At 39.8% G+C, this 23186-nt stretch overlaps 1 protein-coding gene across 2 annotated transcripts; it reads left to right on the forward strand.

Moving 5' to 3' along the window:
• Nucleotides 1-2447: 2447 nt before the first annotated feature.
• On the forward strand, nucleotides 2448-23186 carry Nono (non-POU domain containing octamer binding). 2 transcript variants are annotated; one of them, XM_005339948.5, is made up of 12 exons: nucleotides 2455-2597; nucleotides 3254-3304; nucleotides 12093-12252; nucleotides 13500-13693; nucleotides 15558-15859; nucleotides 16882-16977; nucleotides 18189-18385; nucleotides 19217-19301; nucleotides 19812-19914; nucleotides 20541-20580; nucleotides 20817-20926; nucleotides 22160-23186. In XM_005339948.5, the coding sequence occupies exons 3-12, from the start codon at nucleotides 12102-12104 to the stop codon at nucleotides 22292-22294; spliced, it is 1413 nt and encodes a 470-aa protein (XP_005340005.1). In that variant the 5' UTR covers nucleotides 2455-2597; nucleotides 3254-3304; nucleotides 12093-12101; the 3' UTR covers nucleotides 22295-23186. The 2 variants fall into 2 exon arrangements, with proteins under 2 accessions (XP_040137914.1, XP_005340005.1); XM_040281980.2 differs by lacking the exon at nucleotides 3254-3304 and having other exon boundaries at nucleotides 2448-2597.

Here is a 23186-nt window from a genome sequence, read left to right on the forward strand (position 1 = left end):
TAAGTTGACCAGACTGGCCTTGAAATTGTGATCCTCCTGCTTTAGTCTTCTGAGTAGTTGGGCTTATAGGCATGTTTCACCATATCTGGCGTCTTCAGCTAAGGCCTGAAGTCCCAGCTACTCAGGAGGTGAGGAAAGAGGATCACTTGAACCCAAGAATTTGGGTCCAGCCTAGGGAACACAAAGTTACCCTTTCTCAAAATAAATAAAATAAAATAAAGCTAAGGTATTTTTTTTTAAAGTGAGAAAGTCGTAGCTTAGAAAAGTATGTGCATTTTAGACAGGCATGGTGACACACACCTGTAATCCCAGCAGCTCTGGAGGCTGAAGCAGGAGGATTTTGAGTTCAAAGCCAGCCTCAGCAAAAGTGAGGCACTGAGCACCTCAGTGAGACCCTGTCTCTAAATAAAATACAAAATAGGGCTGGGGATATGGTCCAGTGTCCCTGAGTTCAATCCTTGGAGGGAGAAAGAAAGAAAAAGAAAGAAAGAAAGAAAGAAGAAAGAAAGAAAGAAAGAAAGAAAGAAAGAAAGAAAGAAAGAAAGAAAGAAAAGAAAAGAAAGAAAGAAAAGTATGTGTGTTTTAATCCTATACATAGTAAAGAAAGTATAAATGTTTGTTTGAGACAATATATACATAGAAAAAAATGCAAGAAATCTGTCACAATTGCTACCTCTGTAGTGGGTATAGTGAGTATAGGGAATGAATAGAGGGGGAGACTTTTCTCTTTATATGATTAGGTATCTTTTTTTTCATGAGCAGGAATTAGGTTTTCCTTTTAATTTTTTTTTAATATTTATTTTTTAGGTGTAGATGGACACAACACAATGCCTTTATTTTTATGTGGTGCTGAGGATCGAACCCGGTCCCGCCCATGCTAAGCGAGAGCTCTACTACTGAGCCACAATCCTAGCCCTTCTTTGAATTTAAAATTTAAAATATATATATATTTGGTACTGGGAATTGAACCCAGGGGTGCTCATCCACTAAGCCACATCCTAAGCACTTTAATTTTTTTTTTTTTTAATTTTGAGACAGGGTCTCACTAAGTTGCTTAGGACCTTGCTTATTTGCTGAGGCTTGTCTCAAACTCTCAATCTTCTTGCCTCAATCTCTCCAGTCACTGGGATTACAGGCATGTGCCACCGCACCCAGCTTTATTTTTCTCAAAGAGTTTGGGAACCATTGGTCTTGATATGTCCAATATTGTGGGTGTCCAATGTGGTAGCTAATATGTGGCTATTTAAATTTAAGATAATTAGGGGTAGGGATGCGGCTCAATGGTAGAGTGCTTGCCAAGCATGCGTGAGGCACCAAAAAAATAAAGAAATAAATAAAATTAAGCTAATTAAAATAAAATAAAATTAAACATTCAGTTTCTCAGTTTCATTAGTCACATTTCAAGTTCTGGATGGCCACATGTGCCTGGAAGTCACTATATTGAACAGACAGTTACAGAACCTTCCCACCATTACATGGAACATTACTGGACAGCACAAATCTAGATCAGTGTTCCCACATAAAGTAGTATCAGTTGTGATACTCTGCAACCCTGAGTGTGATTTAATTGATTAGTGGGAATTACCTACCAATAGTTAAGTCTTTAAACCCTTGGCTAACCATAGGTGAGTTAGGCGTTACTGAAACAATGAAACCTGAGAGGCCTTGTATAGGCTATAAAATCAGTTTGATCTGAAGGCCTCCACCATATCCATGCAATGATGACACCTGTTGAATATATCTGTAAGTCATGGGATCAATAGCGATGTGTGAACTGCTAGGTTCCCCGGTTACCATGGAAATCAGTGTGCTAGTTACAATTCTGTGTAACCACAGATTAAGGTGTCAAGCTCCCTCCCCTTAAAGCCCCTTTCTAAAGCCATAACCAGTTCAGTTATGATTCCCGAATAAACCTGGCAGCAGAAGCAGCAACTAGAAATCTGAATAAGTACGGGGTGTCAGGGTGCAAGCCCTAATGAGGAAGTATGAGGAAAGAAACATGGCGGGGCATCTTTTCTGTAGGAAAAAGCTAGATCTATTACATTGAATACAATGACATTGTTACTCTTGCTTCTTGCACAGGCGCAGTGCAAGAATTCTCAGAGCACGCCTACGCGCGCATTTTCTCCTGTGTTTCTCTCTCTTTCCACTTTCCTCGCTCTCCCTTTTTCTCCTCTCCTTTCCCCCTCCCACCACTTGGTCTTTCAGTCTTTCGGTTAGTCGGTTTAGGTCTCTCCTTCCGACCCCCCACCCCTTTTTCCCCCTCCCCCCTTCCTTTTCCGTCTCACGCGCACCATCGCTTGTGCATGCGCATTAGGTACAAAGCCTCGCTCTTTGTCCCCATCTGTCGTTCGCACGAACTCAAGTCTTTGGCATTCGGTAGCCAATAGAATCTAAGAAATGGCGGAAAAACGATTCCGCCTCTGGAGATAAACCTTGATTGGCAGGTCAGATAACCAATCGGGAAAGCCACTTCGTACCCCTTGGGAGGCACCGAGCTCCGTCGTCTCGTTTCCGGCGGTCGCGCGCTCTTTTCTCGGGACGGTAGAGGCCGTGTAGCGTCGCCGTTACTCTGAGGAGAGGACTGTGTGTAGAGGGTGAGTTTTGGGACGGCTTGGTTGTTGTTCGGGAGGGAAGTGAGGTTTCTTGTAACAATCCATGAAGGAAGAGGTGAGGGCGATGTTAGGTTTAGAGAGAGGGTGGAGGTTCAAAGGCCCCTTGAGGCCTTGTCCCCGCCGCCAACGATTTCAGACCACCCGCGGGGCCCATCGCTCTCTCAGCTCTGCTCGCTCGAGGCTTTAACTGTAGCCCTTCTTTCCCGCCCCGTTTCTTTGTGCGACTCATTGCCCAATCTTTAGTCGTGTTAGTAAGTTCTCGGCCTCTGAGCCGCCCTGGGCCCGAGGGTGTGGGGTCTATTATGCGAGAGCCCTGAAGTCGCGGTTGGAGGAGGAGGCGCTTTGTCGGACGCTCCTCCTCCCCGCGAGGCCATTAAATCGTAAAGGGCAAGTGGGGCCCCTCGAGCCATGTTTCTTTGTGAAAACTCTTACCTGGGAAGTTCCTTTCCTAATGGAGACTTCATGGCTTTCGTACTTAGGTTTTTGTGTGCCTATTTTTCGGTCTTGCTGCTTAGTTCGTTATGCCATTTATAGCATCGCTTTTCTAAGTGAAACTTTAATTTATAGCTTTCCTGTCGATTATTTTTCACTTTGAGAAAGTCTAATCGTAAGCTGACACCTTGCTTTGTTTTTAACAGAAGTCGAGGTTAGGACTGGGAGGCACTTTGCTGTCTTCAATCGAAGTTGAGGTAGGTGTAGGGTTATTAGATACAGTGTGGAGATCTCAACTAAGGATTTACCATATACAACCAATTATTTTTCTATACATGTTGCATGGTATTTACACTAATCCTTTTTAACCTAGAAGTAAAATTTAATTCGAGTTGTGTATTTTATTTGGTAAATCTGGCAACTCTAGTAGGGGGACAGTAAATAAGTTAATATTTTATGCATGTCCAACTTCATTGTTACTAAATGAAAAGGTCCTAAGACACTCTTAGGATAAAAGGACCTTAACCTGCATGCATTTTACACCTTTCAGGCTGACTATCCGGGGTGCCATCTCATTCTGGTAGATTTGCACCAGATATATTACCAGCATTTTCCTCTTAATTATTTGGCCCTGTTCCTAAAAATTGAGGGAACATTTATTTGGATTTCAGATGTGTGATTAATGTTTGGTCTTGTACCTAAATTCTTGTATATTTCTGTCATGCTCAGTAGCTAAAGTTTTTCTAAACCATCAGTACATATTTTCTCTTCATCAGGCTTAGACTTAGGGATGGATAAGAGACAGAAACCCTTGCTGCTGATCTTTATACTTTGTTCTTTATTCGGAATCCCAGTAGTTAGAGGGTAGTGAGTTTATTACTTGGTACTTTGTGGGTACTGCATAAAATAGTATTTAAGATGTTTCACACAGTATTAATCTTAGGGAGTGAATACCTGCTTTGGGGAAGAATACATGAAGGGAAAGGTTGTTTTTTTTTTTTTTTTTTTTGTAAAGACTAGAGTTGTGGGAACATTTATTCAGAAACACAAAAATAGGATGGTTGCTGTTTTCAGGAACTATTGCTTAGTTCCACCACTAAGCTTTGTTCCTTCTATGAGAGGTGGTGCTCTGTGTACCCATCTCATTTGGGCCTGTGAGGTAGATAACTTTCCCATCATACCAGGTGGGGAAACAGGCTGAAAGTAAAGGTGGCAGAGCCAGTGAGTTTGGAGTGTAAACTGAAATCAAGTTATATGTGTAACATAGTGATGAATATGAGTTGTAAAGTTCAACAGTTCAAGATTTTGCTCCATCATATTCTTGTGAAGTTGGATGGATTTCCTTATCAGAGGAATAATAGCTGTAAGCATTAAATGAGATAATGTAGTCTTAGCACAGTACCTGACTTTTAATGACCAAATATCTGGGGTTATTCTCTTAACTTCCAGGTTATACTTTCTAAAACCAAAATAACAGCCACCACCACAATAATAATAACAACCTCACTTGGATTAGTCTTAAATAATTTAGAACATCTTGACATTTGGCACCTAGTGATTTATCCTCTGGGAGATAGATAATTTCTATTAGATTGTGATAAAATGTTGTACATATAGGGTTATGAATGTTTAAAATTTGCAAGGATCTCTACATAAAGATTTCTGTTAACATGTAAATATGTATTGTGGATTCCTGAATATGATATAAGCTACTGAGACATGGGCCATTGACTCCTAAATTAAAGGATGGAGGGGGGAAAAAAAAAGGTTCCTTGGATTCTAACCTAAGGTAAGAAGAACTAGTGGGAGAAATAACTGTAAAATTAACCCAAGTTTCTGCCTTTGGTCACTTTTGGGCTGGGGGAAGGGGGGAGGTATTTAATATCTGGGGCTCAAATAGGAAAAGATTTGATTCTAATGCCACTTTAACTTATTCCCAAATGTTTCTGGTATGAACTTTAGATTTTCTAAGTTTTAATTTCCTACCTTTTTTTTTTGTGGGGGTGGGGTATTGGGGATTGAACCCAGGAACACTTAACCACTAAGCCACATCCCTAGCCATTTTTACTTTTTAAGACAGCATCTTGCTAAGTTGCTCAGGGCCTTGCTAAATTGCTGAGGCTGGCTTTGAACTTGGGATCCCCCTGCAGATACAGATAGATGATCTTTTTTGTTGTTGTTCTAGGAATTGCATCTAGGGGTGCTTTACCACTGACTTACATCCCCAGTCCTTTTTAAAAATTTGAGACAACATCTCACTAAGTTGCTTAAGGCCTCACAAAGTTGTTGAGGCTGGCCTCAAACTTGAAATCCTCCTGCCTCAGCCTGCCCAGCTGCTGGGATTACAGGCATGCACCACCACGCCCAGTTTCTGACTTTTTGTGGGAGGATTACCAGGGATTGAACTCAGGGGCACTCAACCACTGAGCCACATATCCAGCCCTATTTTGTATTTTATTTAGAGACAGGGTTTTTGCTACGGCTGGCTTTGAACTTGCCATCCTCCTGCCTCAGCCTCCCAAGTCTCAGATGTGCATCACCGCACTCAGCCCATCTTATTTTTGAAAACAGGATTTTCTCTTTTTTCCCCCTTTGTGAAGCTAGGAATTGAATTTTGAATTTCCCAGAGCCTTTCATGTACTAGGCAAGTGTTCCAGCACTAAGCTACATTTCAAGTTTTGCTTTCCTTATTTTAAAAAAGGTGCTCCATTTACTGTGAAGCTACTACACTTGTTCATGGTGTTTAAAATTAACCTTTTTGAGAAACAGGGCTGCACTATGCTGTACTACTGACAAGAGTCACAAATATTTATTTTTCAGAATTTAACCTAAAAAGCCAAGCATGGTGGCACTTGCCTGTGAACCTAACTAGTCCCATCTGCTTGGGAGGCTGAGGCAGGAAGATCACAAGTTTGAATTTACCTGTGAAATTTATTGAGAACCTTTCTCAAAAAATTAAAAAGACTGGAGATAATAGGTCAGTAGTAGAGTGCCTCTGGGTTTACTTCCCAGTATCAAAAAGTAAATAAATAAGTAAAGTTATCCTAAGAAAATAATTAAACAGAAAGCTAGAAACAGTAACATTTGCTGCAGCCTTGTAATAAGAAAAAGCTGCCAGGCCTGATGGCACACACCTGTAATCTAAGCTTCTTGGGAGGTTGAGACATGAGGATCAAAAGTTTGAGGGGCTGGAGTTGTGGCTCAGAGGTAGTGTCCGCCTAGCATGCATGAGGCACTGGGTTCGATCCTCAGCACCACATAAAATAAAGATATTGTGTCCACCTATAACTAAAAAATAAATAAAAAGTTTGAGGCAGTCTTGGTGACTTAGACACTGCCTCAAATAAAAAAAAAATGAGGATGTGCTCACTGGTAAAGGGCCCCTTGGTTTAATCCAAAGTGCTACAAGGCAAAGCCCGGGCCGCGGTAGTAGTAGGGAATAGTTTAGTAAATTAGCATCTGTTCAGATGGACTTTTTAGCTGTTTGAAATTATGTTGACACTTCAGAAATAAGGAAAAGCTGAACATATAATGTTGCATTATGATTTCAGTTATTGAAATAATGATGTATGACTTGGAAGGTGAATTTTAAAAAGTGGAAATTGCAGGAGGAATATTTAGTTCTGGATGTGCCTCAAAATAGATCTATGAATATTGATTACAATGATGTAAATAATGAACAACCTAAGTGTTGAGTATAGTGGGGGTTTGGTTGATAGCTGAATACTGTTTCCATTAACAAATTAATGTAAAAGACTTAATGACTTGGGTTGAGACACATCTGTAATCTCAGTGTGATTGGGAGGCTGAGGCAGGAGGATTGCAAAAAAGCCAGCCTGGGCAACTTAGACATGTCTCACCTGTCTCAAAAGAATTTGTGTAGTTTAGTGGTAAAGTGCTCCTGAATTCAGTCTCTAGTACTGAGGGAAAAAAGATTTATGACAGAAAAGCTGTTCTGATGCATCATGAAGAAAAAGTAATTATAGTTTTCTTTATAATACACAGTTTAAAATATTAGAAGAGTATTCTAAACTGTTAACAATGACTTTGGTGGTAGGTCTGTGGATTTTAGTTTTATGTTTATTTGTAAGTTCTATTTCTTCATAAAACCATTGCACTCCAGTCCTTGTCTTCAAACATTTAATGCTGTGAAACATTTTATTGTATAGATGTAATTTTGTGTGGGGGTGAGGAATACTAGAAATTGAACCCAGAGGGACTCTACCACTGAGCCACCCAACACCCCTTTTTATTTTATTTTGAGATAGGATCTTACTAACCTGCTGAGGCTGGCCTTGGACTAGATCCTCCTGCTTCAACATCCTGAGTTGTGGAATTACAGGCATGTGCCACCACACTTGATGTATCATAATTTAACATAAACCTTTCTTCTAATTTTGGATATTTAAGTTATTTTGATTGTTATAGTACCATGAAAAATATTTATTATTTGGTACTTGGGATTGAACCAAGGGCTTTAAGCATGCTAGGCAAGTATTCTACCACTGAGCCATACCCCCAGCCCTTCTTCTTTTTTATTTTATTTTATTATTTTTCATTTTTAAAAAATATTTATTTTTTTAGTTGGACACAATACCTTTATTTCACTTATTTATTTTTATGTGGTGCTGAGGATCAAACCCAGGTCTCACATGTGCAAGGTGATTGCTCTACTGTTGAGCCATGACCCCAGCCCTTTCGGGTACCAGGGATTGAACCACTGAGCCACACCTCCAGCCCTATTTTGAATTTTATTTAGAGTCAGGGTCTGAGTTGCTAGTGTCTTGCTTTTTTTTTTTTTTCCTGAGGCTGGTTTTGAACTCATGATCCTTCTGCCTTAGTCTTCTGAGCTGCTGGGATTACAAGTGTGCACTACTGTGCCTGCCTTCTTCTATTATGTTTTGAGACAGGTTGATCTCAAACTTGAGATCTCCTTGTGCCAATATCTCTAGTCGCCATGATTTTACACATGCACCACTGCTTCCTGCTAGTTTTCTATATTCACGATATATTTTGTAATAAGTACCTTATTGTAATTTCTGATGCTTTGTAGGATTGAGAATCACAATATTAATAATGAGAAAATTCAAATCTGTCTTTAAGTATGAACTGCTCTATTTAAAACTGAAGTCTGCCTCTTTTCACTGCCTGCTTTACTGGCTCCCTATTTTTTTTTTTAGTTTTCCCATAGTACCTACCTGTTAAATACTGTGTGGTTTCCTTATTTATACCATTTTATTTCTCCCTTGAAAGTAAGCTTGGAAGTCACAAATGTGTTGTTAACTGATCCATCCCAAGCATCTAGATTAGCACCTACAAATAGTAAGCATTCAGTGAACATTTATTAAGTGAATTAGTAAAATGAAAAATTTTCAAGTACCTGAAAGTAAGGCACTCGTTTTTATTTTTGTTTACCTTCTGTTCCTTTCCTGCATTCATACATTAAATTAAAATTTGCTCTTAAGAGCAAACATTTTTCATTTTTATGATGTTTTTGTGATTTATTTTTTTCCATGCTGGGGATTGAACCTGGGGTTTATGTGCCCTCCAATCAAGCATTGTACCATTGAGCTCCATGCCCAGTTCTGCATCTTCATAATTTTTTTACTGTTTTGAAACATCCATTGTGTAGATATACCATAACAATATAAAAAACCTTTTTTAAATTTTTTATTTAGTTGTTGATGGACCTTTGTTTTATTCATATGTGGCGCTGAGAATTGAACTCAGTGCCTCACCGATGCCAGGCAAGTGCTCTATCACTGCACCAAAACCCCAGCCCATTCCTCTAATTTTGGTATTTAAATTATTTTTATTTTGTTACCATGAAGATCATTAAAATCTTCTTAGGCTGAATTTCTAAGAGTAGTATTCCTGACTTGTAAAGAGTGGCACTGGAATATTACTCAGCCATAAAGAATTAAATTATGACATTTGCAGGTAAATGGATGGAACTGGAGACTATAATGCTAAGTGAAACAAGCCAATCCCCCAAAACCAAAGGCCAAATGTTCTCCCTGATATGCGGATGCCAAGTCAAAATAGGCAGGTGGGGAGGGAGGAGTGGAGGAGGTTCACTGAATTGGATAGGGGGAATGGGAGGAAGGGAGGGGACATGGAAATGGGAAAGACAGTAGAATGAATTGGACATAATTTTCCTATGTTCATATCTGAATATATGACCAGTGTAACTCCACAGTGTGTATAATCACAAAAATGGAAAGTTATACTCCATGTATGTATGCTGTATCAAAATACAAAAGTGTCGTCCTGCCATGGTGGCATGGCCTGTAATCCTAGCAACTCTGGAGGCTGAGGCAAGAGGATGGCGGGTTCAAGGTCAGCCTCAGTTACTCAAGGGCCAGTCTTGGTGGCACATGCCTGTAAGCCTCAGCAACTTAGCAAGGCAGTAAATAAGTTAGCAAGAGACCCTGTCTCAAAATAAAGTTCTGGGGATGTAGGTCAGTAGCTCAGTGGTAAAATGACCCTGGGCTCATTCCCCAGTTACCAATCAAAACAAACTAAAAAGGGCTGGGGTGTGGCTGAGTGGTAAAGCAACCCAGGGTTTAACTCCAGTATCAAAATGAGTATTGGACATCTTGATAGCTTTTGTTTCATCTATTGTCTTATCAAATAATTTTTGGATACAATATGATAATTTGATTTGAGGTTCTCATGGGTTTTTTTGTTTTATTTTTATACTAGGGATTAAACCTAGGAGTATTTAACCACTGAGCGACATCCCCAGATTTTTTCATTTTTTATTTTGTGATGGGGTCTTGCAAGTTTCTTAGGGCCTTACTAAGTTGCTGAGGCTGACTTTGAATTTGGGATCCTGTCATCTCCACCTCCCAAGGTGCTGGGATTTCAGGACTTGGTCCAACTTTTAAAAATTAATTTATTTATGTTTTTGCATGCCTGCCATGTTCTTTCTTTTGGATGTGATATAAAATATATTAGGAAAAAATTTTTTCTGGTACCAGGGATTGAATCCAAGGGCAGTTGGTCACTGAGCCACACCCCAAGCCCTTTTTATATATTTTAGAGACAGAGTCTTGCCATATTGCTTAAGACCTTGATAAATTGCTGAGGCTGACTTTGTACTCATGATCCTCCTGCTTCAGCCCCGAGTCATTTGGATTACAGGCATGTACCACCTCACCCGGTTTAGGAAAATTTTTGTATATAGCTATCATTTAAAACCAACAGTTATCGAGACTTTGTCACATTTCCTTTATCCAAATAATAATAATAATTTTATAGATAGATAAACATTAACAATGTAATATTCATGAAAAGGTCCTTTCCTGCATCTTCAGCTAAATTCTGATTGGGAGAACTTGTCTTAATTCATATTCTGGAGAAGTGTCCTTGGATGAGGAGGGCGATCCTCAGTATTTTTGACCTGGTCAATTAAAAAATTTTTTTTAAACAGAAAGTGAGAATTTAAAGTCTTTGCCCTCTCTTTTTTTTTTTTAAAGAGAGAGGAGAGAGAATTTTAATATTCATTTTTTAGTTCTTGGCGGACACAACATCTTTGTTTGCATGTGATGCTGAGGGTCGAACCCGGGCCGCATGCATGCCAGGTGAGCGTGCTACCGCTTGAGCCACATCCCCAGCCCAATTAGAAAATTTTTAAAGAGTACCAACTGGGTTCAGTCTGAGTTATACCAAGAATTTGTATTTTGTTTTATTTTTAACCTGTGATTTTTAAACTGCAAAATAATAGTAATCATCTTTTTATATTTGCTTTTATTGCTTTGGTAGTTAACTTATATTTTCATTATGAATAGCTTTCCTTGAATGCTTACTGTATGCCAGATGAATGTTTCAAATATTTGTTAGCCACCTTGAGGTGGCCTTATAATATCAGAAGAAACAGATACAGAAGTAATTTACTAAGTAGTACATAGGTGGTACACATTAGGACCATGATCCAAACCTAAGTATGTTTAACCCCAAAACCCATACTTACCCATTACTGATTCTGCAGTGTCCTATGGGTTTAGGACCATGCTAGGTGCCAGGGAAGAACTAGACTTTGTCTTTTGTGATAACTAGAATCTGTTTCAGTCATTGTAATTGTCTCTGAGTGTGTGTGTATGTTTGTGTTTGTTGCTGGGCAAGCACTCTACCACAGAGTTACATCCCTAGTCATAATCATTGTGATTTTTAAAAATTTTTTAGGTATAGATGGGCACAACACAATGCCTTTATTTTTATGTGGTGCTGAAGATCAAACCCAGGTCCTGCCCGTGCTAGGCGAGCGCTCTACCACTGAGCCACAATCCCAGCCCGTGTTGTTATTTTTTTAAAAAAATATTTAGTTGTCAATTAACCTTTACTTAACTTATTTATTTGTATGTGGTGCTGACCCAGTGCCTCACACATGCCAGGCAAATGCTCTACTATTGAGCCCCAACCCCAATCATTGTTTTTTAAATGTGCTTTAATACATGATAAGGAACCAGACATGGTGGCACACTCCTGTAATTCCAAGTGCTTGGGAGTCTGAGGCAGGAGGATGGCAAGTTCAAGACCAGTCTGGGCAACTTAGCAAGACTCTGTCTCAAAATAAAAATGAAGAAGGGCAGGGATGTAGCCTCAGTAGTAGAGTACTTGTCTAGAATATGTGAGGCCTGGTGGTCAATACTCAATACTACCTCCCCAAAAAAACCAAAATTATACATGCATATGATGAGGGCAAGTTTTAAGTAGATTTTTTGGGGGAGGTAGTTGGTTTCCTATTAATGTATAGAATAGAATTGGGAGGTCCCTTAAGTTATTTTAGTGCCAATTGTTTTCATTTAGTTCTGTTTGGCTGCTTTTCATATCTCTGGGGATTAGATTTAATTTAGGGCCTCACAGTGTGTTTTTAGATTTTCAAATTGTACTTTTTTGCCATAGTGTTCCACATATCTAATTGTTTGGATTCAGCAAAAGCTAGAATATCAAAGGTAATTAAGACATGAAGGTCATCAGGATGGGATGGATTGCATTTTCATCACTGATTGTGTTTTATAAGTCTACTTTTTTTCTTTTTAGGGTGCAAAAATGCAGAGCAATAAAACCTTTAATTTGGAGAAACAGAACCATACTCCAAGGAAACATCATCAGCATCACCACCAGCAGCACCACCAGCAGCAACAGCAGCAGCCACCACCACCACCAATACCTGCAAATGGGCAACAGGCCAGCAGCCAAAGTGAGTAAATGCTAGGTGATGTTGTAGAAATAGATTTCCTCTTGGGAGTGGGTTCTTGGTTTTAGATTAGTCTCCAGGGATTATTATAAGGGAATAAGGCTTTGCGTCATACTTTTTTCCAACAGATGTTTGTATATTGTACCTCAGCATGGTTCTTAGGGATGGTCATCAGATGACTGATAGTTCAAGAGAATATAGGGCAAGTCTTTAAAGCTTATTGGAGAAATCTGGTACTGAGTATAATTCTTTTTGCCCGGGGCCTACTCCAGGCCATTTTAAACATGGAAAACTCTTTGTATGTTTCCATTCACTCAGTAAACATGTGAGTACCTATTATATCCCTCTGATTAAGATTATAACCAGTCTTAACTCCTTTATTTCCAAAAATTCCTACAAAGAATATACCTTTTTTTTTTTTTTTTTTGGTAGTGCTGGGATTGAACCCAGGGCTTTGTGCATGTGAGGCAAACACAACTAATTTCTTTTTTTTTTCCATTGCCCTAACCTAAAAGAATAGGAACTATTAAGGTAATGAAGATTAGAAAGAGGTTAGGAAAATGACAATTATAGTTTAAATTTTAAGAGTTTAAGAAAATAGAACAATTATTTTTTATAATTGTTACTGCAATTTAACACTGGGGCACAAGATATAGTCCTATCTCTAAGCTACAGTCCCAGCCCTGAGCAATTTTATAAATTTAAAAATTTAGCTGTATGCAGTGGTGGTGCACACATGTAATCCCAGCTGCTCAGGAGGATCATGAATTCAAAGCCAGCCTCAGCAATGGCAGGGTGCTGAGCAACTCAGTGAGCCTGTCTCTAAATAAAATGCAAAATAGGGTTGGGGATGTGGCTTGGTGCTTGAGTGCCCCTGGGTTAAATCCCTAGTACAAAACAACAACAACAACAACAAAATCTAGTTGTGACATAGGATTCCTTAAACTGCTTAATTTATTCTTGGGCCCGAACCTCTTATGTGAGTATGTGTGTATGTATCAGTGAAGCTTCATTTCTGGCCTACAGTAGAATTATTGAGAATTCCCTCTCAGATCTCTGCATATCATTTTCACATTCTAAGGTACGATTTACTGTTAACTAGAGAGTAGATAGGTTGCTTTGGGAAATGATATTTGCTTTCTCTACAGCAATTGTTTTCCTAATCTAGCAGAAGTTACAGACAGCTCTTTGATAATGTGACTGTAAATCTTTCTCCCTAATCTTTTGAGTCACTGTGTGTCTTCTTACAGATGAAGGTTTGACTATTGACCTGAAGAATTTTAGGAAACCAGGAGAGAAGACCTTCACCCAACGTAGCCGTCTCTTTGTGGGTAATCTCCCTCCTGACATCACTGAGGAGGAAATGAGGAAACTATTTGAGAAATACGGGAAGGCAGGCGAAGTTTTCATTCATAAGGATAAAGGCTTTGGCTTTATCCGCTTGGTGAGCATCTGTGGTTTTTATGTGCTTTAAAGAGGTAGGGGTGCTTGGGAATGATGGATATGGAACCATAAGTATGTAGTGGAAATGATTTTCAGACTTTTAGATGCTTATAAATTTTTATGTAGATTATAAGGACGATATCGGCTCACTTTCCTAGGAAACAGATTAATTTATGTCCTTTGGAACTTTTTATAATTTAATTGGGAAATTTCAAACATTGAAATAAACAGAATAGCTAGGCTCAGTGGTACACACCCAGTGCCTCAGGAGGCTGAAGCAGGAGGATGGTGAGTTCAGAGTCAGACTCAGCAACTCAATGAGACCCTTTCTCTAAATAAAATACAAAAAAGGGCTGGGGATGTGACTTGGTGTCCCTAAATTCAAGCCCTGGTACCCCCTCCCCCCTCCCCCCCAAAAAAACCCTAGTAAACAGAATAGTATAATGAACATGCAGTGCCAAACTTCAGTAATTATCACCTCTTGTTAATTTTGTTTTATCTGCCTTCCCCCATTTGCTGTCCATTGAGTATAGTTTAATATGTTGATTTTTTTAAAAAATATTTTTTAGTTGTTAATGCACATTTATTTATTTATGTGTGGTGCTGAGAATCAAACCCAATGCCTCACACATGGTAGGCAAGTGCTCTACCACCGAGCTATAATTTTTATATAAGATTTTGTGTTCAACTAGACATTCTGTGGGGTGTTTTTTTCCCCGCCTTGGTCCTGGGGATTGAACCTGGGGTGCTCTACACTGAGCTTCATATTCAGTACTTTTTATTTTTTTATTTTGAGGCAGCTTCTCCCTAAATTGCATAGCTGGCTTCAAACTTCAATTCCTTCTGCATCAGCCATCCTGAAAAGCTGGGATTACTCTTGTTTGTCACCATGCCTGGCCAGTTCTACATTTTTTTGTTGGTACTGGGAATTGAATCAGGGGTACTCTACCCTTTTATTTTTAATTTTGAGATTGGGTCTTGCTGAGTTGTTTAGGACCTCACTAAATGGCTAAGGCTGGCTTTGAACTTGGGATCCTCCTGCCTCAGCCTCCCAAGTTGCTGGGATTACAGGCATGCAGCACCACGTCTGGCTAATGCCACTCGTTTTTAGATGTATACCTTATTTTAAAAATTCTTTTTGATTTGAGAAAATTGTATGCAGGAAAAATATTTCAAGATATGCACCTTTATAAATTAGGAATATAATATAACATCAAGATCACCGGATAGGGTAGTCAGAACTAGTTTTCATTCCTATCTGCCACTAAAGACTATACAGACAAGTCATTTTCTCTGAGTATCAAAATCACTCTTTAGTGATGCAAGGAGATGTGGGTGTCTCAAGGTCTGTGGTTCTAAAAGATGCCTGTTGGAGGACATAATTATTTATGTTGCTACATAAAATTAAAATATTTATAAATAGTTTAGATTTTAGGATGGTCTTTGATGAATGATCTGACCTGTTAATACTTGTATGAACTTGTAGAATTTCCAATTCCAATCAATTAGGGTAACTAAGGAGTTAACCTGAAAGACAGTATAATTCTAGTCCTCTCCATGTTTTTTTTTCCCAAGTAGTAGGGATTGAATCCACAGACAAGCTCTAGCACTGAACTACCCTTTGTTCTGAGATAGGGTCTCACAAAGTTGCTGAGGTTGGCCTCAAACTTGAGGTTCTCCTGCCTCAGGTTCCTGTGTCACTGGGATTCCTGGTGTGTGCTACAACATCCAGTATACCTATGTTTATTTATGTGCTTACTGCCAAGGTTTTGGGGCTAATAATTTTGTTACTGAGATTTTCATTAGGTTATCAGTAGCTGCTCAGTCTTTGTTAAACTGAGTTACTCTAATTCTTTTCTTTTTAGGAAACACGAACTCTGGCGGAAATTGCCAAAGTAGAGCTGGACAATATGCCACTCCGTGGAAAACAGCTGCGTGTGCGCTTTGCTTGCCATAGTGCATCCCTTACGGTTCGAAACCTTCCTCAGTACGTGTCTAACGAACTGCTGGAAGAAGCTTTTTCTGTGTTTGGCCAGGTGGAGAGGGCCGTAGTCATTGTGGATGATCGAGGAAGACCCTCAGGAAAAGGCATTGTTGAGTTCTCAGGGAAGCCAGCTGCTCGGAAAGCTCTGGACAGATGCAGTGAAGGGTCTTTCCTGCTAACCACGTAAGTGAAGCGTTTTCAGAAATAGACCTTGGGTTCCTAATTATTTCTGGACTACAGAATTAACCTCTAGTAACCATGACCCAATGTTCATTTAAAGACTTTTTTATTTTTTGGTAACACTGGGGAATCAAACCCAGGGCCCTGCATGTAATAGACAGGTGCTTCAGTGCTGAACTAAGTGTCCTAGTCCCCACTCCCCACTTTTTAAAATTTGGTTTAGTTGTGGATGGACAGAGTACCTTTATTTTGTTTGTGTTTATGTGATGCTGAGGATCAAACCCAATGCTGCTTCTACCACTGAGCCATAACCCCATCCCCCCCTCCCCATTTTTTTAAGAAAATTTATTTTGAGACAGGTTTTGGCTAAGTTGCCCAGACTGGCCTGAAAGTTTTGATCCTCCTTCCTCAGCCTTCTGATTAGTTGGGATTATAGGCATGTTTAAAACTTTTCTCTTTTTTTTGGTAGTTGTAGATGGACAGAATGCTTTAATTTGTGTTTGATGTGGTGCTGAGGATTGAACCCAATGCCTCAGAGCACTTGCCTAGCATGTGTGAGGCAAGCGCTCTGCCACCGAGCTAAAATTCCAGGCCCCATTTAAAGACTAATTATTTCAGCATTCTAGGAGAGTTTCTAGTCTTTTACTTAGGTTGCCATTTAATCCTTATTAAGTCGTCTTCTACTGTGAAGTTTTAGAACTCTGAAAAGTTGTTTTGTACATGCAGTATTTCTTAGAATTTACCCCAGTTAATTTTCTTGGGTTTTGTAGATATTGGGTATTCAGGTTGTAGGTAAGTCCTGCATCTTGATGTATTTGCAATATATTTTGTGGGTATGTTCATAAGTCTGACACCTAACTCCACCTATTAGCCCCAGGTTTTCCATAATGCCAATAAAAGAACTTAATTACCTGGATTATATGTAAAAACTCCTTCAGAACTCCTAATTCATTGTGTCAGTGGAAAGGCTGGGCAGATGCCTTGTGTATTATAGTTTTATTAACACTGACCTTCTTTTTACCCAGATTTCCTCGCCCTGTGACTGTGGAGCCAATGGACCAGTTAGATGATGAAGAAGGGCTTCCAGAGAAGCTGGTTATAAAGAACCAGCAATTTCACAAGTACGTGACCCTGATAGATTACCTATTAGGTATTTGTCCATGCTGGGTTTTTTGTTGTTGTTGTTGTTGTTGTTTATTTGTTTGTTTTTCATTTTGGTATTAGGGATTGAACCCAGGAATGCATCACCACTGGGCTACATCCCCAGCCCTTTTTTTATTTAGAGACAGGGTCTCGCTAAGTTGCTGAGGCTGTCTTTAAATATGTCACCCTCCTGACTCAGTCTCTGAAGTCACTGGGATTATTTAAAGGTGTGTGCCACTGTGCCCAGCTATATTTGACTATTCTTTGTTTTTTTAGTTATCAATGGTACTTTATTTTATTTATATGCTGATCTGAGAATCAAACCCAGTACCTCACACGTGCTAGGCAAGTTCTATCATTGAGCCATAATCCTAGCACTGACTTTTTAAAAAAATATTTTTGGTTGTAGATGGACACAATCAATACCTTTATTTTATTTATTTATGTGGTGCTGAAGTTTGAACCCAATCCCTCACAAGTGCTAGACAAGTGCTCTGCTACTGAGCTATAACATCAGCCTGGTATTTGCCGATTCTTAAGGAAGCTTATTTATTTATTTATTTGTACTGGGGATTGAACCAAGTAGCACTTAACCACTAAGCCACATCCCCAGCCCCCACACCCTTCCCCCCCCCTTTTTTTTTAATTTTGAGACAGGTCTCAGTACGTTGCTTATGCTGGTCTTAAACTTATGATCCTCTTGCCTCAGCCTACTAATTCCCTGAGATTATAGGCTTGTGCCACCACTCCTGACTTTTTAAAAAAAATTTTTATTAGTTGTTGGTGGACCTTTATAAATATTTATTTCCATGTGGTGCTAAAAATCGAACCCAGTGCCTCACACATGCTAGGTAAGCACTCTACCAGTGAGCCACAACCCCAGCCCACTCCTGACTCTTGAGGAAGCTTTTTTTTTAATATTTATTTTTTAGTTGTAGTTGGACACAAATACCTTTATTCTATTTATTTTTATGTGGTGCTGAGGATCGAACCCAGGGCCTTGTACATGCTAGGCAAGCATTTTACCACTGAGCCACAACCCCAGGCCCCTTGAGGAAGCTTTAAAAAGGATGCTTAAAAGAGTCAGGTCTTTCTTTGCTCTATGGTTTCACTGGCACTCAATAGGAATGTGATGCTTTAGATGGTGGAATCTTGAAAAAAGTTAGTAATCTTGGAAGCTTGTCTTCAGGGAGCGAGAGCAGCCACCCAGATTTGCACAGCCTGGTTCCTTTGAGTATGAGTATGCCATGCGTTGGAAGGCACTCATTGAGATGGAGAAACAGCAGCAGGACCAGGTGGATCGCAACATCAAGGAGGCTCGTGAGAAGCTGGAAATGGAGATGGAGGCTGCTCGTCATGAGCACCAGGTCATGCTAATGAGGCAGGGTGAGTAAAAGTCTTTCTTTTTTCTTTTTTTTTTCACTTATTTTTATGTGGTGCTGAGGATTGAACCCAGTGCCTCGCAAGCTAGGCAAGCAAGTGCTCTATCACTGAGCCACAACCCCAGCCCAAGTCTGTAATTCTTAAAACTAAAAGAACAAAATGCTTTTTTTCCAGGAGTTTCTTTGTGTCATTCAGTTGAGAAAGACCAAAATTTCTGACTTTTTGTGTTTGGGGGGTGGTGTTGAACTTAGGGTCACTCTACCACTGAGCTACATCTCCATCCCTGTTTATTTTTTGAGATAGATCTCACTATGTTTCCCAGGCTGGCCTCAAATTTGTATTCCTGCCTTGGCCTCCTGAGTAGCTGGGATTACAGACATGTGCCACCAGTATGCTAAATCTTCACTTTTATTCCCTGAAACATGTTGATCTTGGTAGGCAAATGCTCTTGGAGATGTGACAGGATTATAGATTCTGTGGGCAAGGACATACTAGGTTTGACTTCATTTTGGAATCTGGACTTGTCAAGTGACAGCTCAGATTAAGTTCCTCTTTAATTTCTACATCTTTTTTTTTCTAGTACTGGAGATTGAACATAGGGCCAAGAAAGTGTTCTACTACTAAGCTGCATCTCCAGCCCTTTTTGTTTTATTTTGAGTTGGGGTCTTGTCGAGTTTCCCAAGCCAGCTTCAAAATTTTTGATCCTCTTGCCTCAACCTTTTATATAGCTGGGATTACCAGTGTACACATGCCTTGAGCTTTCTGGATCTTTATTTATGGAAAATTATTGGGCATATATGAAGAGAATGACGAATACGATCAATTTGTTTCTAGATTTGATGAGGCGCCAAGAAGAACTTCGAAGAATGGAAGAGCTGCACAACCAAGAGGTGCAAAAAAGAAAGCAACTGGAGCTCAGGTAACTGCTTTTCTCAAACATCCCTACCACCCTTCCACCCCTGCATGCTTTTTTTTTTAATAGTTTCTTAGTTGTCAATGGACTTTATTTTATTTATTTATATGTGATGCTGAGAATCTAATGCAGTGCCTCACACAAGCTAGGCAAATGCTCTACCACTTAGCCAAAACCCCAGCCCTCCTTTTTTTAAAGGAGGGCTGGGGTTTTGCTTCCTTACCAGTGTGCTATATCATACCTTTGTAAATTTATTAGCAAATATCTCCTGGGTGCTTCTCTGGTTCTCCAGAGATGGGAGATGTTTAGCTGTCTGTGGTACTAGGAATTTCCTGGGGCCATGATAAAGAGAGAGCAGCTAAGTACTGTTCTCTAGATAATTCTGTGGATGTTGCCTTAGTTCCTGATGGGCTATGATAGTTTCAGCAGACTGATCTGCTTGGCTCAGTCTCCTATTAAAATAATTTGCTAAAGTCCTGGAATGCTTGTATCTTAAAAACTTTGGTGACTTTATAGGCAGGAAGAGGAGCGTAGGCGCCGTGAGGAAGAAATGCGGCGGCAACAAGAAGAGATGATGCGGCGACAGCAGGAAGGATTCAAGGGGACCTTCCCTGATGCGGTATATGTCCCATGTACCCGTGATACACCAGGCCAGTTGTGATATCATAAATCCACCATGAACTGTTTAGTATAACTCCAAGTTATGACCAGTTTTTCTATGCTATGAAACTTATTCTAGGAAAAGAATTTAGGAAAGAGAGGTAAGGTTTGAAGTGGAGCTTATCTTTTTCTCATGGGCAATTTGGGATGGAAAGCTGTTTAGACTTAGTGACTGTAAGATGAGACATTGCTATCTTTATAGTTGTACAAGTTGGAGCGCCAGAAGAAATTAAATATCCCCCCTTTTTAAATTTTTTTTAATATCTTTATTTTTTTATGTCGTGCTGAGGATCGAATCCAGGGCCTCGTAAGTGCTAGGCGAGTGCTCTACTGCTGAGCCTCAACCCCAACCCTTCCCCCCCTTTTTTTGTGGTGCTGAGATTGAACCCAGGGCCTTGTGCATGCAAGGCAAGCACTCAACCAAATGAGCTATATCCCCCAGCACCCCCCCCCTTCTTTTCACCCCGCTTTCTGTTCCTCCTCTGGTCTCATTGATGTGTTATCACTTACCTTAGTGAGTGATCCTCAGTGGATGGTGGTAAAATGCACTGCTGCCTTGAACTCTTAAGATTTTTTTTTTTTCAGAGAGAGCAAGAGATAAGGATGGGCCAGATGGCTATGGGAGGTAAGGAATTAAGGGGTTAATCAATGGATCTGATTTCCTTTTCCATTTTTGTTTGGTATCTGATGAAGTATGTAGCTTTTACTACCTACTGCAGATTTAAAAGCCTGACATTTATAGAAACAACATGTTCTTGGGGTTTGACATCTAGCCCAGAGGTCTTGTTAAATTATTTCCTTTGGTATAGAAAGAAACTGTCAATCTCTATTCCCTGTACTGATCACACAACTCTGCTTTAGGTGCTATGGGCATAAATAACAGAGGCGCCATGCCCCCTGCTCCTGTGCCAGCTGGTACCCCAGCTCCTCCAGGACCTGCCACTATGATGCCGGATGGAACTTTGGGCCTGGTAATAAACTATAGGGTTTTAGTAATAATTTCCAAATGGTAGGAGGAAGAGGAAAAAGGGCTTTACCTTCATTGCCTCTGGAGCTATCTCAGTTTTGTTATAGGTATCCATCAGACTAAGACTACTGATAAACTTGAAATGTAACTTTAATTTTTTTTTTGTAGTGCTAGGGATTGAACCCAGGTCCTTGTGCATGTAAGGCAGACACACTATCAACTGAGAATTTTTTTTAGTTATAGATGGACACAATACCATTTATTTATTTATTTGTTTATTTATTTATTCATTCATTTATATGTGGTGCTGAGGATCAAACCCATTGCCTCACATGTGGTAGGCAAATGCTCTACCACTGAGCTACAACCCCAGCCCCCATTTTAAAGGTTTTCTTTTTTCTTTTTTGTGATGCTAGGGATGGAACCCAGTGTCTTGCATGCTAGGCAAGCACTCTATAACTGAGCTACATTGCCAGCCCTAATGTCTTTATTTTTTAATCTTGAAAAAACTCAGTTATCAAACTGTATTTTTATGTCAGAGTTAAGACAGCTGACCTCTGTATGATTGGTCAGGCTGTTTAGTTGCTGTCTTGGGTGAACAGGTAGATTTTGGGAGCAAGTCAAATAAAGGGTATACATTATAATATGAAATAGATGTGAATCTTCCCAGCTACTCATACTGAGGCAAGAGGATTGGAAGTTCCAGACCAATCTGGGCAACTTAGTGACAGGAGCCTATCTCAAAAAATTAAAAGGGCTGGGGATGTGGATCAGTGGTAAATCCTGGGTTTAATCCCCTATACCACAAAAATTTAAAAAATGAATCTAAAGATTTCATGGCTTATAGAGTTCAGAGCTTGTTTTGGGTCTGTTGCCATAATAGTGCCCAAACTGGGATAGCCTCAAGGTTGCTGGATATGGCCCTTATCTACATACCTACCTCAGGAAAAAAGACTTGGCTAGAACTTACCTAGCTTAGGAAGTTAGTATGTACTATTGCTTGTTCAGTAATGAGGAATATGGATAAATTATTAAGGTATCATTTTGGGGTGGCTCTCTAATTCAGACATCTTCTCAGGGTTGTCCACTATAATTCTAGATAGCCTTGGTCACCCATAACCAGCATTAGGAGCCTTGAATAATTGAGCGGAAATGGCCTACAGTTCAAAGGTTATAGATGGGTGGGAACCCCAGGACAATGGTTATATTGTAATGTGCTTTCTTTTTCTCTTTGAAGACCCCACCGACAACTGAACGCTTTGGCCAAGCTGCCACAATGGAAGGAATTGGGGCAATTGGTGGAACCCCTCCTGCATTCAACCGTGCCGCTCCTGGAGCTGAATTTGCTCCAAACAAACGTCGCCGATACTAATAAAGTTGCATTGTCTAGTTTCCCAAAACCCTTAAAAGAAGGGACCCTTTTTGGACTAGCCAGAATTCTACCCTGGAAAAGTGTTAGGGATTCTTCCCAATAGTTAGGTCTTCCCTGCCTGTACTACTCTAGGGAGTATGCTGGAGGCAGAGGGCAAGGGAGGGGTGGTATTTAACAAATCAGTTCTGTGTGGCATATTGTTTAATTGATTCTGTGTGGTGCATTCCTGAAATCTCAAATGTGATTGTTGAGGGCTGGTGAACCATAGCAAAATGGATCCAGTTAGAGCCCTATTAATCTTGATCATTCCGTTGTATTTTTTTTTCATCATGTTTTATTTGCTTTCTTGTCCTTATACCCCTCAATCCTAGAGACACTGCCACATATACCACAAAAACAAAACATCCCCCAATGACCTTAGCCCCATTGCTCCATTCACTCCCAGGTGAGAATTCAGGCAAATGTCCACAGAGGTCACAGACAACATACATAACAGTTCTGTTATATCCCATATATTACCCTTTCATGTCCTAAGGAAGACATTGTCTCTTAGAACTTTTCATTTTAGTATATCTTTAAAAAAAAATTCTTGTGTTAACTTGCCTCCATCTTTTTCATGGGTAAAGACAACCCAAGAATTGACCCTTCTGTGTCTATGATGTTGCTATTCACAGCTTTTCTTGATAGGCCTAGTACAATCTTGGGAACAGGGTTGCTGTATGCTGATGGTCTGACAGTAGCTCTTAGCCTTGCCTATCTTAGGTAGTTATGCTGTGCATTTTTTATTGGTGTACCATGTTTGATTTGTTCCTGATACCTTAAATTTGGAGTTTTCTGAGAAATGGAGCAGTATGCAGCATCAACTTATTAAAATACATTTTAAGCCTTTTAA

Source organism: Ictidomys tridecemlineatus, chromosome X, assembly GCF_052094955.1.
Source record: "Ictidomys tridecemlineatus isolate mIctTri1 chromosome X, mIctTri1.hap1, whole genome shotgun sequence".
Taxonomy (NCBI): domain Eukaryota; kingdom Metazoa; phylum Chordata; class Mammalia; order Rodentia; family Sciuridae; genus Ictidomys; species Ictidomys tridecemlineatus.

What these genes read in the sequence shown, in the direction of transcription:
- Nono (XM_040281980.2), top strand. Translation starts at nt 12,102, where the DNA reads ATGCAGAGCAATAAAACCTTTAATTTGGAGAAACAGAACCATACTCCA. An exon ending in AGGGGACCTTCCCTGATGCG is followed by an intron (nt 19,915 to 20,540) that starts GTATATGTCCCA and finishes TTTTTTTTTCAG; the next exon opens with AGAGAGCAAGAGATAAGGAT. An exon ending in CGGATGGAACTTTGGGCCTG is followed by an intron (nt 20,927 to 22,159) that starts GTAATAAACTAT and finishes TTCTCTTTGAAG; the next exon opens with ACCCCACCGACAACTGAACG.